General features: G+C 45.0%; 1 protein-coding gene across 3 annotated transcripts in view; it reads left to right on the top strand.

The window, feature by feature from the left end:
• Positions 1–17,465, top strand: part of MCF2 (MCF.2 cell line derived transforming sequence) — a 61,981-nt gene that overhangs the window by 21,722 nt on the left and 22,794 nt on the right. For all 3 annotated transcript variants that reach the window (XM_076346966.1, XM_076346968.1, XM_076346967.1), the window contains 9 exons: positions 4,553–4,672; positions 5,771–5,887; positions 7,873–8,022; positions 10,861–10,985; positions 11,461–11,575; positions 11,946–12,065; positions 13,247–13,438; positions 14,891–15,082; positions 15,233–15,404. In XM_076346966.1, coding sequence (XP_076203081.1) covers positions 4,553–4,672; positions 5,771–5,887; positions 7,873–8,022; positions 10,861–10,985; positions 11,461–11,575; positions 11,946–12,065; positions 13,247–13,438; positions 14,891–15,082; positions 15,233–15,404 — 1,303 coding nt within the window. The remainder of the gene's footprint in view (positions 1–4,552; positions 4,673–5,770; positions 5,888–7,872; positions 8,023–10,860; positions 10,986–11,460; positions 11,576–11,945; positions 12,066–13,246; positions 13,439–14,890; positions 15,083–15,232; positions 15,405–17,465) is intronic.

The raw sequence follows: 17,465 nt of genomic DNA, 5'->3' as shown, positions 1-17,465 counted from the left end.
GGGTCCTCCGAAGGGGAGGAATGTTCTGAGCATGGTCTTTGGTCAGTGAGATAGTTAATAGTAGTGAAATGTTGCCAACTGCCCGATACAGTGGAATTGCGCCGATTGTTTTCTGCCTTTCCTGATATGCTGCAGAGGAATAGCAGAGGGCAAAGGGTTTAGAGGGTTCTTTTAGGTGTTTTATTACATAAACCCAAGTTTGTCAAATGCACAAGATTCTCTGTAGTGTTATAAATAATAAGATAAAACATAAGGCGAGACTAAGGACCATTTTGCCTTCGCTTTCTTGAATGTATTGTGGAGAAGGGGTTTTTTTGCCAGCAGTACCTTCAGTATCATTAGAGTTCAGTTTGTAGGTACCTTCTCTACACTTCAGCCCTTAGAAGAACTGGAATTGTAGCAGTGTTAAAAAAAGATATAGTCCCTCCAGGAATGTTATCCTTGAGGAATTATTGATCTATCATTATATATATACATGCATGTATAAATATATATGTGTGTAGGTATATATATTCACATGTATAAATATATTTTTAACATTCCGTCCTTTCTCTTAAGTCTGTAAGAGGGCATAGGGCATGGTTTGATTGGTAGCTGTCTTTCTGCAAGCTTATTTTTTGGCTTGGTTGTTTTTTCCATGCTTGAAATATATCAGGTATCATTTGCAAAGCTGTATTTCTTGTTTTTTAGCTACTCGTAAGTGCCGACCTTGATCTTATATGTATCAGATCAGCTGAAAAATCCCCAAACACTTTCTAAACTGAACGGAAATCAAATTACCTGTCCTGGAAACCCAGCTACTTCTGTGGTGAAAAAAACCAAGGAGCAAAAGGGATACAGTTGTGTGTGTATGGGGCATAAAGTTGTATCAAAGAAGAATTTGCCCCTGTGGCGGATGTGGCAGAAGGATGGGAGTGCCAGGTTATGGTCTCTTCTGGTAGGTTGTGTGGAATGTGTTGGCATCCTGCATTCATGAAACCAAAGGTGTCCAAAGGCACCTTTGCTTCCAGAGAGGCGTTTCACACCTTGTCACTACTGCAGTGTAGTTTTGGCAGGCGGCTCGGCTTGCCTCCTGATCGTTGGTCCATCTTCCTGGAGCTGTGGGTTTCCTGCCCAAGGGCTTGTAGGAGAAGACATTCAAAGTCTACAGCTTCCCATTGGGTGATATAGTTTGGAGACTCAGGCCCTTCCTCCAGGGAGTCTGCTCTGCGCACGAAGGGTGCATGTCCAAAAGGCCTTGAAGGAGTAAGAGAGGGCAGACTCATGTCTGCTTGAAGTGCCAAACAGGGTTAAAGGGGACAGGGTATGGGGGGGGATAATGAGATAAGACCAAGGGAGGATGTGTCTCTGGCTGGTTGTTCTTCTCAAAGATATTGCTGATGCATTTTTCAGGAGGGAGTCAAGGTAGGAGCCTAAAGTTCAGAGACCTGAACACACTGTTGTGTTTCTGAACTGGAAACAGTGACTTTTCCTAAACTGTGTGGGACTTCACCACTGGATTCTCATACAATGGACTCATAACCATACAGAAGGACCTAAAATTACACCCTCCGAGCTCCTCTGAAGCATTGTAAGACCATTGGCCTCACAAGGCTTTGGTTCAAGTCAGTTTGAGCTGTTAATGCCAGGGGTGTAGGGCCTGCCTTGGAGCAAAACCAGCCTATCCTTTGAGGTTTGCAGCTCATGGTGCCTCCTTGGTGATATCTTTGAAGCCTTGTTGGAGGATGTTACTGCTGTCCTGTCTGCAGAGAAATGTCCACTGAGAAATGACCAGGATGTAAAATGAGGCAAACACGGACATAAGGGTGGGCGTGAGGGAATGACACATGGTGGACTCACAGCTCTGCAGGGACGGGTGTGACATTGCTGTGAACACAGACTGACAGGTCTCTTCCTGGGATGTCCTAGTGCCGTGGGATGTGCCGGAGCATGAAGAGTGTCAAGGACCAGCCAGGTCAGCCAACAGGCCTGGTGTCCTGGTTTTGGCTGGGATAGAGTTAATTTTCTTCCTAGTAGCTGGTACGGTGCTGTGTTTTGGATGTAGCATGAGAATAATGTGATAACACACTGATGGTTTAGTTGTTGCTAAGCAGTGCTTATACTAAGTCAAGGACTCTTCAGCTTCCCATACTCTGCCAGCGAGGAGATGCACAAGAAGCTGGGAGAGAGTATAGCCAGGACAGCTGCCCCAAACTGGCCAAAGGGATATTCCATACCATATGACGTCATGATCAGTATAGAAACTGGGGGGAGTTGGCTGGGGGGCAGCGATCGCTGCTCAGGGACTGACGGGGCGTTGGTCGGCGGGTGGTGGGTGAGTGGTTGCATCACTTGTGGGTTTTTTGTTTGTTTTTTTGTTGGTTTCTCTCTCCCTCTTGTTTTATTTTCCATTACAATTTTTATTATTATTATTATTATTATTATTATTATTATTATTATTATTAATTGTTATTATTCTATTATTTCAAGTATTAAGCTGTTCTCATCTCAACCCATGAGTTTTCTTACTTTTGCTCTTCCAATCTCTCCTCCATCCCACCGGGGCGGTGAGGGGAGGGTGAGCGAGTGGCTGTGTGGTGCTTAGTTGCTGACTGGGGTTAAAACACGACACCTGGAAAGAGCAATAGCAGCGTTTACTGGGTCCAACGGAGAGCCAAGTGTGGTGAGGTGGGAGAGGCAGCCAGCTTCTCTGGGAAACGCTGGAGGATGAGTGTTGGGCTTGCCAGAGACTTTCCAGTGAAATATTAATGCTGTAAGTTTTCAGTTCATTCAAAATGTCTACAAGACTGTGCCAGTTCTGGTGGTGCTTTCCTCAGTGAAGGTTTTCTGCATCCCAGGCAGAGATTCTTCTCAATCTCAAAGTGAGGAATCACTCCAACTCCTTGGAGATATCCAGTAGCCTGTGGATGATTTTCTTTCTAGTAATATGGGAAGCTCAAGGTAAAAATCCTGAGCTGAGCAGGGTCTCCGAGATGGGCTTCTCTCCAGAGCTGCATCTAGTAGCTGGGCTGTTGGAGGGCCTGCCTGTGGTTGTCTTGCAGGAGAGCTGATCTTCCTTATAGAGACAATTAAACAGGCATTGAAGCAGGGAGCTGAACCTGGATCTCCTGTAGCCTCTCACCCGCACTTTCTTGGGCAAGACCTGTCTCAGCCGTGAAGGTCTGGTGACTCCATGGACAGGTTTAGACCTTTGGCCCGTCTGCAGGTTTGATGGGGTTGGAAGTTGGCTCCTTGGGTCTCCCGCGGCTGTAGCCATCACTGCGTGCCTGGGGCTGGCAGCCATTTCAGAGGCGTTGTGTGCTAACCAGGTGCTGTGTAACAGAGGTACAGCGCCCAGGGCCGGGAGCCAGCAGGAACTTCTTCATTATTTAATGGTTTGCTCTTGTTTCTAACGCCAAATCTTTGTCCCTGTCACCATTCTTGTTGACTTCCAAAGGGTATGAATTTGGCACTTCATTCACGTCAATTTCTTTATTTTTTCCTGCTCCTACTTAAAATAGCAGCAGATCAATATGTTGAATTTATGTGGCTTATTTGATCCTAAAAGGCACTGTCCATTTCTAAGCGGAGTTGTGGACACTGGAAGCCACAGCCTGACCTTTCCTACAAAAGAAAACATAGCAAATGAGTTACAGTGCAGTTCATGGATGTCAGATCTCAACTGTAAATCATGGCTTTTTTGAACAACACTAATGCATATTTATGGGAGCGATCTTTGTTTTGAAGGCATAGATTAAGTGCCCTGCAGTGCAAAATACCTAAACACGTTCATTACTCTCACCCTTGGTATAGATACTACTGTCATCTTCCTTGGAGGATAATGGAGGAGAACAATATGAGGAGGAATATATGGAAAAATGTAAACTGGCCTGGCAGGTTCTCAGAGAAAATCATATGTCTTAATTAACTCAATTTTTTTCATCATGCACTTATCCATAATTTAATGATATGACTCCTACTTTCTTAAAAATTCTTTTTCTTCTCAAGCACCCTTTTCACAGATCTATTTAAAAACGCACCTGCCAACCATATGCTTGAAAAAAGGCTCCAGCAGCGTAGACAGGAAATTCCAAATTCTTACCACAAATTAAATGTTGCCTGGTAATTACCAGGGACAAGAAGAGTATGCTTGATGCAGTTAGAGGATGATTAGTGAGTTTGGCAATAAATTTTGCTTCGCCAGTCTGTCTGTCATTCCCCTCGATGTTCTAGCCCTCTGTTCCCGGCTAAGTCGTAATTTCACTCTCTAGGTTATAATGCTGAACACAATATATAGCATTGAAGTTTATAATAAGTGGCCCTCCAAGGTGCATGGCTGAATTCCTGCCTGCTCCAAGGGGCAGTGGGGCTGGACAATCCTCCCGCAGTTACATCCCCTATCTCTAAACCGCTTACAGTGTCTCCCTCCTGTTTTGAAAATAAGAAAAGGCTATCAGGGCAATCAGAAAAAAATACTAAGATCTGAACGATTTCCCCTCTTTCCAAGGCGTTTGAAAGCCATTGTTGGACCTGCCACGTCACCAGGTTGAATGTCGTCTCTGTTTCCTTGCAGGCGTCTTTCCCAGGGAACCTGCACTTAGTGATGGTTCTTCGTCCCACGGGGTTTTTCCAGCGCACCTTCACTGACATTGGATTTCGGTTCAGTCAGGAGGATTTTCTACTCAAGTTACCGGTACGAGCGTGCAGAGGTGTTGTGCCTGTGCATGATCGGAGGCTGCCCACGCACCTCGGGCTGGGAGGGTGACAGTGTCGCACCCTGCAGGCACCTACCTGAAGAGTAACTGGAGTGTCTCTGCCAGTAATGCCCTATTTCCACCAAATTTCTCTCCACCAAATCTCTCCTGTAGCATTTTTCATCTCCCTTGTGCACAGTTTGCTCCCCACAGAGCATGTCCATGGTAGTGGCTGGTGGGCTTCTCAGCCTGTCCTCATCCCCCATGTAGGCTGCATGCCTCTGCGGAGGATAAAACCATGCTCAGGAATTTGTTTGTCTGAAAAGTCAAAAGACATGTCTAGTGAAGCTTTTCCTATGAATTCCACCCATAATCACCATTTTCATCTCAGTGTGAACTCCATACTAACATCATGTTGGTATTTGTTTCTATAATAGCAACCAAAATGGTTTTATATTCTCAAGTAAAAGTTTCCAAGACTTCTAAAGCCACCTTGATTATTGGACATAATGAGAATAATTAAGAGAAGAAAAGTACATTTATGGAATCTGAGGTTGACGCAATTACAAACCCACAAAACAAACCAATGTTTTCCTTTAGGAAATAATATGATTTTCATGAACTTTACAGTTCTCACTCTAAAATGATTGTCATTTGCAGAGTTTTGAAAATTCATGACTTATCCCAGGGCAGATCAAGACACACAAAAACTCATGAGTATATATTTGTGTGAAATTGGCCAATGCTTCATAACTTATTAAAATGTATGTATTTTTTCCAGATTACTGGTCATCCCTTGCAAAAACCTGCATTACTTTTGCTTTCAGCTCTGTTCTGCAGTCAGATGCTGCAGCATCTCCCTGTGCTTTGCATTTGGGGAAGCAAGCACCTGGGAGATCAGGGCTGGCTTACAAAAATGGTCAAATACATCAAATAAAAGCCATGTTAAGCCATAAGCGTAAGAAGAAAGCCATGCTGTAGAACAATATTTAGAGCAAACCCAATTTTTAGACACATAAAAGATTTGCAGGCTTGATCTGTGTATGACTTGGGTAGAAGTGATGATCAACCAACTAACGGTGTTGCCTTGTTCGTAGGTTGTTATGCTGAGCTCAGTTAGTGACCTGCTGACATACATTGATGAGCAGCAATTAACCCCGGAGTTCGGAGGCACCCTGGAGTACTGCCACAGCGAGTGGGTCGTCTTCCGGACTGTACGTACCGGGGCTGAGCACTGGGCTCTTGGGTGTTTGGGATCAATTGAGGAAGGTTTTCTGTAAGGCAATGAGCAATGGGTAGCTGAAAGTAACCCCTGAGGCCAACTACATTTCCTTGATCAGATTTGTAAAGGAGTCAAGTGGCGTTAGGCACTTGATGGGTTTATAAAGGAATTGGATGATTAACACCCTCAGGCTCCTTTTGAAACTGCTCCCGAAAGATCTGTCTTCTTAAGTCTTTATTAAAATTCCCTTAATAGTAGGTACAAAATAGGCTTTTTTTTAATAATGGTTGCTTCATGTGACTAATATCACAAATGTGTTTGGGAACCGGGGCAATGAGGCTGCTCTCTGCATACTGACTGAATGCAGAGAATTCAGAAAACTTCCTATTCTTTTTTTTTCTTTGCAAGAATTTTCCTTTAATATTGCCAGGAATCAGGCATTTAATTCCCTGAGCCATGCCTTGCCGTGTGTTTCTATGCTTCCTCTACACTCTTAGTTTTCACTGGGGCTTTGTCTCCCAGATTAATGGCAGGTTGGATTGCCAGTTACCTTCCCAACAAATCAAAGCACTAATGAAAAATGTACCAGACATCCTAGTGCCCCTTGTCCTGCAACATCATCCACACCAGCAGATGTGGAGCTCAGTATAAAGACAAAAACACAAGACATTGTAGCTGGCATAACTCAAGCTATCGTTTGTGCCATTAACTTTGTGCCAGTTTACACTGATGCGCTGCCAAATTAATGAATTTAAAAAATTTTTAGCTCTTAGTTTTGTTCTTTTGCATGATGTGTTAAAGCGATAATGGCATAGCTCTCACACTTGGAGGCAAAAATGACAAAATGAATGACAAAAAATGTTAGGGTTAATCTAAGAAAAGGATGAGTTTCTAGACCATAGCTGCATATGGTAGACACGTGTCCATATGAAAAACCTCTCTCAAAATGCCCTTGTAGTGTGCTCATAAAACATTTCCTGAAATTTCCATGGAAAATACGTGCTGGTTAAAGAAAATATAAACGTGATCTGTTACATTTGAGTTTATTACCCCGTTCCCAAGAGCAGAGCTGGAGTTCTTCATGTGTTCTCCAGGGGACAAGGTTTCAAGCCTCAGCAAGGCTGTGTCCTCTGCTTTTGCGGTGATTCGCTGCCAGCTGAGCAGGAGACCAGCAGCTCCTTGCTGATCCAATCACCCGGTCACAGTCCAAGCTGTGAGCGGCTTCACGTTCTTCCCCTCCTGCAACCAGTGGGAAGATCAGAGCAAAGAGCAGGGCCGGGAGAGCCCCACCTCACCCCGTGGTGTGGGAGCCGTCTGGCGTCCAGAGCTCCCAGTGGCTGCCTGGGATGTGCTGGGGAGGTACCAGCAGCACTCACTTCTATCCCACTGTCTCCAGTTTGTCTCCGGCACGTTGCTTAGCTCCCTCCTTTGTCCTCTTGGTGAAGCTGTGGATGAGGTGGCTGTGGTGCCAGACTGCCTTGTAACCCGCCATTTGGGCTTGCAAAGCTGGAAACATCCATCACCAAGAAGCCAAACACATGTCCAAAGCCTTACTGCCTGGAGGTAGTTCACAGTGTGGGTTAACCAGAGGAGAAGGAAGATAGAAGAGGAATTACAGGAATATGTGAGAGGGATCCTATGGTGGCTTCTGCTATAGACCTCCAACATGTTCTAGGAAAAACCTTGGAGTGCACAAGAACAGGCAGCAGAAAAGAAAGCATGAAGTATCTCTGCCCAATACTATCCTTATTTAAGTCCCTGTTGTCGATTCAAACTGCACTAAAAGCCAACAGGTGGCCACTAGCTAATGCACCACAGCACACATCAGCTCCGTCGGCAGTGGACGTCCCACCCACCTCTCTCAGAGCAAGCTGTTGGGCTCCCCTGCAGATCTCAGCCTTGGCTCTTCATGCACTCTTAATGAGCTGTAAGAATATCCTGAATCCCAAGCTGATTGCAATTATCGTCTCCCACCAGGCAATAGAGAGTTTTGCACTAACCGTGAAGGAAATTGCACAGATGTTACAATCCTTTGGCACGGAGCTGGCAGAGACGGAGCTACCGGACGACATGTATTCAATCGAGCGCATCCTGGCCCTGCGCACGGAAAAGTACTACCAGCTCAAGGTATGTCTCATCAGGAGCTCCGCCGTGTGTTTCCAGCCCTTGTTTACACAGCAAGATGGGATTTCTGGGGTTTGACTGCCTGTTTGTTTGGTGCCCACTCCTTCTTCCCTCCCATGCATGTGTACGTGTTGACAGACAAAATAAAACACAGCATGACTATTTCTGTATGTTACCCTTACATTTGCCATCCACTCAAGCAAATTACCCTGCCAGCATCCAGCAAACTCTCTCAGCTGCCGCCTCCTTACTGGCTGCAGAAGTTGGTGTCTATAGTGTGCTCCTCCCGTGGGCTTGGCACGTCTCGCTGGCAGGAGGGTGGGTGGGAGGCTTCATCACCTGTGGGTTCGTGCCCCCGGTGGGGTTCCCTCCGCTTCACCCCCATGGTTGGAGGAAGCTGCACGCAAAGATCATCAGTGGGTCTGGAGGGATGGTTTGTCCCCAGGTCCCTCCGCCTGATGGGGCTTCCCCGGGGGGACTTGGGGAACTGTGCTGGAGAGCACCCAAGGTGAAGATTTCTTGTGAGCGTGTGGTACAGAGCATTCATGATGTGATCCCTGTCTTCACGTGGGCCTTCATGCTTCATCTTAAACAACATTTATGTCTTCAATATTTTAAGATTTTTTTCCAACTATTTGTGATTATAATTATTTTAGGAGTTAGCGGAAGCTTTAGTGCAGCCAGCTGCTGCTATATCAAGCTGTTGTCTTTGCTGCTGCTGCATCTTTCTGGGGACAGCACAGGCCTGTCCCCAAACCCTCACTTCAGAAACGGTTCCCGTGTTAACAGCCGTGCTGTGCGGCTGAAGAATGAGCTCCTTTGCTTTATGACAGGATTCGTTTACGTAGGTCCAAGAAGTGTATCTATTTTCATTTATGATCATCTGTCATTCACGTGACAGTGAGTTCGCAGAAGGCTGCCTGTACGAAATAGGCAAAATGACATCCAAAGTGTGCTGTGTGTAGGCATAGACGTATGTGCGTATGTATAGAAAGTTTCATTATAGATACTGCCAATAGTCCTTGTTCTTTGAAAACGAAGAGAGCTGTAGTACAAAACAGCAGCTACAGATATTGCAGTATGACTTACTGACTTAAACTTCATGCTTAGGACTATAGCCAAAGTGGGGGGGGCAAATATGGGCTACACAATGTAGTCCTGCCTATAAACGAGTCAGTAATACACACTTTCCTCTGTGGAGAAATAAAACACATCACGTGTTTTCATTTGCATATAAAGCACAGCAGCACTCAGTACAAAGCATCTGTTGCTTTTAATGCCTCGTCTATTAATTTCAAATATCAAAACCACTCGTTGGCTTTTGACTGAAATGAAGTCCGTTGGCTTTTTTCTTTTGTTCCTTCTAAGACTATGAGAGATGAAAGCAGATGAGAAACTGTGCACAGATTGTGGTGACAGCAAGACATGGGATCCTCATCTCTCTCATGACAACCCCGAGATTGGTACAGCTGATTCCCGAATTCAGATAATGAGTCGATCAGAATAATTTATGTAGCTGTGATACTGAACAGAAGCTGGTTGCAAACACAATGAAAAAATGACAAAAATTAATTAAACAGAGTAACTAAGAAATTAACCTCTTTGATATACCGAATGGGAAAAAAATCAAGTTAACACCTGTTTGACAGTTGGGCTACTTTGTTGTACGTATAATGAAAGGCTTTGAATCAAAGGGGAATGCAGGGCTCTGGAGAGTGAGATGTGAGAGGATGAACGAACAGCCACCTGCGGTCTAAAGCATGCTGCATAATTCCTCTTCCCTTTTGAGCCTCCTGGATGTGGCAGTATCAAAAGGAGATGGGTTTTTTGCCTTGCGGTCATCTTCCGTGATGCTTTAGTGATAGGGATGCAAACTGGCAGCAGACACTTTGTGTGTGGGAGAGGAGAAGCTCCTGTGGCCGTGTCCTTCCGCTCCTGGGCTGCTGCCCTGAAGATGCTGTTATGTTTAGGTTGCTGTGAGCTATCTGGGGCAGGCAGACATTTAAGCAAGTCTGTACCTTCTGAATCCTCTCCCTAAAGTGGTTTTGCCATTGTTTCTCTTGCAATAGAAATCTGGCCGTCTCCTAGGACGGGCTTTTATTCCTCCAGGAGTTGGCTCTCCAGTGAAGCCGTGCACAGGTCTCTCCTTCACGGCTTCTTCCAACTCAGTTCATTAGCCACACCAGGTCTTTCTCACCTTTGTGTTTGGTCTCTTTTTTCTGAAAATCATTGACTAAATGCACCTGTTTGCTTTGGGGCTGAGCCCAACACAGCACAAAGCACCTCAGCTGATGTTAATGAACACACCAAGTGTTTAAATTTTCCTTAAGTGGAGGTTACATTGGAAGTGCTGACTTGCCTCTATACGTAAAGGCTCTAGTAAGTGGTGCCACGTGGTCTCCGTCCCAGCTTTGTCCCACTATGGGATGCTCTTCCTACAGCCTCCTGTGATGACCTTGATGGAGAAGCACAGCCTCCAAGCTGCAGAAATACTTGCTTGAATACATGAACTTGTAGAAAGATATCTAATACAAACCCACCTGCTCACCAGGGGAGAGCTGTGGTAGTGCTGTCTTCCTGCCTCTTGAATCATTGTGTGGCCTGATGTTTTCACACGTGCCAGTTCCCACCCAGCCTGGCGACCAGTCCATGGTTCAGCCTCCTCCAGCTCCAGGGGCTAACCCCACGTTAAGGGGGCTAAAACATCTGCTGGGAATCCTTTGGTCTGATGGATACCGGTGCGTCATTTCATACAGGGAAACTAAGGCAGGAGAAACACGAAATGACTTATCCTTACCTCACAAAAAGTAGCCTGAATCAGAAATGTTTTGCATTATACAGGAAGATATTACAGCAGTCACAAAAGAGGGAAACTTGCTTTTGAGCAGTTTTGAAGAGCCTGACTCCAGGGAATGCAGTCAGGACCAACACAGCGAGAGGCCAGGGGACTGGGAGACTGTGAATCGGTGAGTGCACTATGTTCCTAATTTGCCTGATTTTTTGAGTGGAAACACTCAAGCGTAGATGTGTTGTTTAGGTCACCTATCAAACAAGTAAAGACAAAGATACCAGCGTTTTGCTCCAGACCCATCAAATTGCTGGGTGAGTTCTGCCAAACAACTTTGACCTGCTCTGATATTTTTCCCCCACTGATACGATGAGGCTGTGGAGCAGATGCAGGGTTCTCCCATGCCAGGCTCACAGGTAATATTCAGATAAATGGAGATAGCAACAACTGCTTCACACAGGTGCTGTCATCTGCAGTGGTGATTTCATTAAATTTCTCTCTGAGATCTTCGCAAGTCATATATACACATCTGTTGACTTCTTCTGAGAGCTTGGGTCCAGAAGACCTGAATAGGTGATCTCTAAGGGCTTGTCCATCTCTGCTTGTCCTCTATTTGCAAATTGTTCCAATCCTGCCCTTTTTCTGTGCTCCAGGTTACTTGGTCAGCTGCATGAGATGGAGACTGCTTTTGATGGCTTCTGGGAAAAACATCAGTTAAAAATGGAGCAATATTTACAACTGTGGAAGTTCGAGCAAAGTTTTCAAGAGGTATGACCAGATGCACTTCTGTTGGCAGAAGGAAGAGTTGGAGACAAAAAGGAGGGGAGACAAGAGAAGATTTTGTGCTTTTTATTTTGAGAGTGTTTAATTTATGCTGCTGTTCCTTGACTCTGGCTGGTCTAGCTAGCTGGGGGAGACCACTGTGCTTCCTCATTCAGAGCTAATTTAGGTATTACTGCCCTGCAGTCGCATAGATTTTGCTGACAGAAGCATCTTTGAATTTAGAAATCAGTTCCTGGACACTGGTTTTATTATTGGATTTAGCACTCTTAGCTAAAGTGTGATTAATTTTGTTCTGAGAATGATTTTCCGCCTGTGCTTTGTATCCTTTTGCAGCAGTCTTCTTCTTTGTGTCTAGGTCAAGAATGCCATTGAATTTTTAATGGGTCAGCAAGTGGAGCTGCCTGACACTGGTGACAGTGTCCCCCAAGTAAAACAGAGGCTCAAGGACTTGGGTCATTTCGATGGTATGGCTCAGGTGAGATAATCTTTCACAGAAAAAGGCACTAATGAAACACAAGAGGCACATTCTGTATTTGTGGTAGGAGGTGTTTTCTGAAATTACCTGGTTCTGGTGTAATTCATTGGAAAGTGGCTGCACAAAAGGATTGATTTCACGTCTTTGCTCTGCGCAGCAATGCTGTGATCACTCTGAAAGCCAGGAACAGGGTATTTAATTATCATAGTTAAAATAAATTGCTGAGCCACCATGAAAATCCAGAACAGATAAATGTCTGAACATAGGGGAGGCGTGGGAGTTAATGAGCTGGAAGAAGAATTATTTATACGTTAAGTGCTTTAGCAGTGCTAATAGGCAGAGACTTGTTACCAGGCACATGGAGAGGCAAAAAAGTTGCTATCTTGACGTGTCTGTGATTTGAACATAACATATGGATGAAGACTAAGAGATGTAGGGGAAAGAAGAGTGAAGAGAGATGATTCACAGGAGCCCAACTGAGGATGTGACTTCTGTAAAGGGATGTGCTTGGCAAGTGGGCCAGGGTCATTGGAGAAATCCTGAGGGATCTGGACACAACCCCCAGAGGCTTCTTTGAAAAAGAGTCCTAGGGGAAAGGTATAAGGCTTTTTGGCCATGTGGAAGAATGTTTGTGGAGAGAGGGAGGAGGAACAAAAGGCCATGCAGACAGGATGCAACAGGGAAGCGGTCCCAGCAGAAAGCCAACCCTGGAGAAGACGTAACCATTACGCTGACCAAGATGTGCAGACAAGATAGCATGTTCTTTGCATCAAGCTTTGCTGCAAAGAGCCTGGTTTATTTTCACCATAAGCCTTAACTGCTCGAATTCTCTTTCATGCTTATGAGCATAGTGTGCCTAAACTGGACATCAGCTGTGTTTTTTTTAGAGTGCAGTTCCTGGAGACGGCAGCAATACGTTGCCAGCAGCCATTCACAGCGTTGCTAGTTTGGTGAAATACTGTTTTCTTCTTCATCCTCCTTTTGGATAGCAAAAGGGTTTTTTTCCCCGATGATGAGTGCCATTTTATCCTGCGTAAGCCACCCATTCCGGCTACTCGTAATGGCAATCATCTCCATGTGTACCTGAAATCTGGTAAGATGAGAAAGTGCATGCTGTTACGTGTAGATATTTTGGCATTATTTCAGTAAGCGTGCAATCCATTCTCTTCCTTTCACTGAAGGATCTGATAGGGAAGGCTCAGGTGGTGATACTACACGGACACCAGCTAGCAGCAAATCATCACTACGCACTCAACTTAATTTGCCAGCAATGCAACGAGCTGCGGCACCATTCTGATGTCTTGTCTGACGAGATCAAAAGGAAGCAGATGCGGCTGCAGAAGACCTTGGATCTTCATACGCGCCTTCAGCAGGTAGAGTTCAGAGACACAGTGCCCTGAGAAGTAGGTAGTTAGCTTCTCCGTGGGGTTAGCTTCTCCACTTGTTAGCTGGAAGCATCTGGAATTTGCAGCTTTGCTTCAACAGTTCATGGTGGGAAAGTGTTCCCCAGAGGCTGGAGGAGTGCTTCTGCCCTCACTTAGCTGGTTAGGTTAGCAAACAGGTATCTGCTGATGCTGTGAATTGTCAGCAGAAAGAGGTGGGCATCTCCAGGGGACAATTCAGAACACCAAAGTTCAACTGCTGCTGTTGCTCATGCTTTCATGGTGCATCCATGTATTAATTGACTTTTGAGGTTTTCATACCCAGTGCAGTAGAGGTAATGCTTTCAGATAAACTCCAGCCTTTTTTTATTAGTGATTTATTAAAAATGAACATAGCTGACTATAAAATAAGGTGACAGATTGGTAGATAGGCACAGCTGCTGTGTGCTAGCATGGAAGTGGAGTCATGTGGCTCCAACGCTCTTTGATATCTTAATCAGCATCAAAAATTCATTTAGGGAAGTTCATGCTAATTAGCCCAGAAGGCACACGACTGTAATATGCTTGAGGCCATTAAGAGAAGCAGCGAAGTTTGACCCTGTTCCATTTCACTGTTTCAGTGGACTAGGGAACTTGGGGGTTTTTTCTCTGTATGCTCCACTTCAATATTGCATTAATCTGTGGGGACGGACGATTCCTCAGCAGCCTCTCAGCTTCAGTGCAGTGTCCTCTCCTGGGCTCCTTGCAGTCCTGGTTGGTGCTGGTGCTGTAGCCCACAGGCTCTGCTGGAGCACACCATGGTCCTGCTCTCCACGGCTTTCCTTCCCATTCACAGCACTGGAGGTCCTCTGTCATTCTTGGCTGCAGCATCTTCTCACGCCTGTGCGCACCACAGTGTGTGAGTGCCAACTGAACCGCAGCTTGGCGTTCAGCTATTACCTGTGCATGTTAAATGTACAACTTTAAACTGCAATTTAAAATCCTTATTTTTTTTTAAAACATAAATGCAATTACTTTGATCATTTCTTGCAGTCCAGGTTTGCACTGGGCCAGGCATTTATCTCAAGAAACCCGCCTGTCTCGTTGTAAACTCTGTAGTGCCCCCTTCAGCTTTCTGAGTTGGAGACATAGAGGTCTGCTTATCATTTGGTTCAGCTATGCACTAAATAATGCTTTTGTGTCAGTTATACCACTGGTTTTATCTAGGTACAAGTGGGAGCACATCTTGGCTGGGTATGTTGAGGACTGCAGTCACCCTCCAGAAAAAATGTGGCCTTTCTACTTTCTAATCAAAATGCAATAGCTGCCGAGCTCTTCAGGACTACTAATTATCTCCATGTTGAAAATACAGATCCGGTAAATGATATTCCTCATGGGAACCTTGATTTAGTAGGGGTGCCGCTGATGGTCTCGCTCCCTGTGTTTGCCCCGTGCTGTTACCAGGCTCTGCAGTGCTGTGATGAAGGTGCCTACCTGCTCGCCAACCAGCAGATGGATAAGTGCCAGTCTAAAGAAGGCGCTCAGAAAGCTCTCCAGGACATAGAAAGATTTCTCGAAAGCTCTTCAGCCTACTTAAACTATGATCCCCAAGCCCTACACTACGATTTTGAGTCAGTCTTAACATCTGAATTGAAGGTAAGCAACCCCTCCAGTTCCTTGTTACACGAGTAAAAAGCAAGATCGGACTGTGTTGCAGTGTTGTCAGCTTTATAGTCCTCTGTTTTGGGTCAAAGTGCAAAATAATGGTAGTTATTTGATCATGGAAGCCTTTTTCACTCTCTACAGTGCCAGATACAGTCAGTGCAGGTCAAGCTTGAAAACGTTCGAAGCATGTTTGAGAATCGGCAGTCTTGCTTCAAGAAGCTGTTGGATAAACACGTGCGGCCCGTCCAATTAGTAGCCCCTCGGCCAGAAAATCCACCAAGATCAAAATCACCATTATTCTCTCCTAAACACGGTAAAATATTTTAAGTTTATGGTATTTTCAGCTGATAATGTTGCTTTGAGGCAGGAAGAGTAAGGCTAAGGACGGTTTTGAGAAACCAATTAGGCCTTGCTGGCTGATACAGGGTTGTTGTATAATGCTAAATGTATATGAGATGATTTATTATCTTTCCAATTTTTGTGTCTAGATTCCCATACCTGTGTAAAGAATAGGGCTCGTTGCTTGGTATTTATTTTCACTTCCTACTCAGTGAAAAAAGAGAGCTGTAAACAGCACATACTTCCAGTTCTGCTTTACTGGCATCCTACTGGGCTGAAAAATGGTGTGTTAGTACTACAGGGAAAAAGGGCAAGGTTTATAAATTTATTAGCATACCTGTTCTCTGTGGCAGTCTCCATAACTGTCTCGAGCTGGAACTGACATAAAGTTAGACTGATGGTTGCAAAGGAGCTTGGAGAAACGAGGAGCTCAAATCTCATGAACAGAAATGAGCTGGATGCTTAACTCCCTTTGATTCCTTGAGAATGTCTTCCTTAAATTCCAGTTGTGGAATAATTAATGTCCATAAAGGTACAAATTCTGGTTGAACTGAGGTCACTGAATGTTTTGCCTTGATTGTGGTAATGGGATGTGGCACAATGTTAGCTTTAAATGATAACATTAAAACTTTCATCCTTGGCAGCCCGATATGTATCAGAATTAAAAAGTATTCCAAAGTAACATCATGTATTTTAAACCAGGGACATGCTAAGTTATGTGGGAATATTAAATTCAGTGATCTGACTGTATAAAGCAATTAAACATTTGTGCGTTAACACAAAATTTTTATGATGAATTAATGAATATTGGTTTTGGTGAATTGTAGCAGGTGTCATGCAAACAGCACAGGTGGCTCCAGTTCAGGGAGTGACTAATGTAAAAAACCAAGCTACTGGAGGGATGGGAATGGAGCTAGATGCAGTGAGGGGAACTAAACTGTTCAAGATGCAGGCCAGTGAAGCAAATAACCCCCAAATTTCCTTTTCCCCAGGCTGATGCCACCTTCACTAGATCACACTGCCCTCTGAACCCCTTTCCTCAATCAGGAAAAAAGTTCCAAGTCTTTAAACTAGAGTATTGCCCATTTTACCTAGTGTAACTTTTCGAGCTTTCTAGAAACAGAAAAGTGTTCAGGAGGAATTATTGACTTGAAGAATAGGGGTAAATGGGTGGCCACCTCCGTGGGACATTGTGAGACCATCATCAATCAGCTGGACTTATTTCATGTCTTTATGGGATGCACGTTTTTCTAGCAAAGGCCCTCAGTCGCCTGCAAAGCACAGGTACCCTCCATTAATCCTCTTCCTGAAAGAGATGATCAAGTGTGTTGAAATGAGCATAGCCAGCAAGCGGGGAAAGACAAAAGGCTCCTCTTTGGATAGATCATGCCAAGAGGGCTTTTTAATAAGGCCTCTGTCTGACACAAAACATCAAAATGCTGCAGGCCTGCTGGCGTGATGTGCAGTGTCAAAGACGCATGCTGGGCTCCGCCGGGAGTGCTTTGAGATGGATGGGTTTTATGGCGTGGATTGAAACCAAACCACCTCTGAGCACATTACTTTTGTCCTCTTTTTCTTTCTTTCTTTTGTTTCCCCTCCCTTCTTTTTCTGTCTGAGGACAGATGCTTCCTCTTTCATCTTTGCCCTGGATTTGAAGCCTGTCTGATAAACGTGGTTCTAATTTTGAAACCACTTTTCGGGGGGGAAAAAAGAGTAAACCTATCCTGTCCTGAGCCGTGAAGCGTAGTGAGATGTGCAGAAGCAGTATGGCAGGCTGCGGCGGAGCCCGAGTGCTGGAGTAAAGTCACTCTTGCAACAAAACACCGAGCTGCAGCTGGTGACCATCTCCCCTCGAACTTCCCATCCGTGTTCCCTTCCTCCCAGGAGGACCACTAGCAAGTCCTCGCTTCTTTTGGGTCTTCCTGTCCGTGATGGGTCACACCCCACGCACGCCTCTGGTCTGGTCTCCAGCATCCCGATCACTCTCCTTCCTCATTCGGCGTGTTCACACGCGGAGGTCTGAGGCCTCGTTGGT

Source organism: Aptenodytes patagonicus, chromosome 9, assembly GCF_965638725.1.
Source record: "Aptenodytes patagonicus chromosome 9, bAptPat1.pri.cur, whole genome shotgun sequence".
NCBI lineage: Eukaryota > Metazoa > Chordata > Aves > Sphenisciformes > Spheniscidae > Aptenodytes > Aptenodytes patagonicus.
The sequence above is the reverse complement of the archived record's forward strand: the minus strand, read 5'-3'. Positions and strand labels throughout refer to the sequence as shown.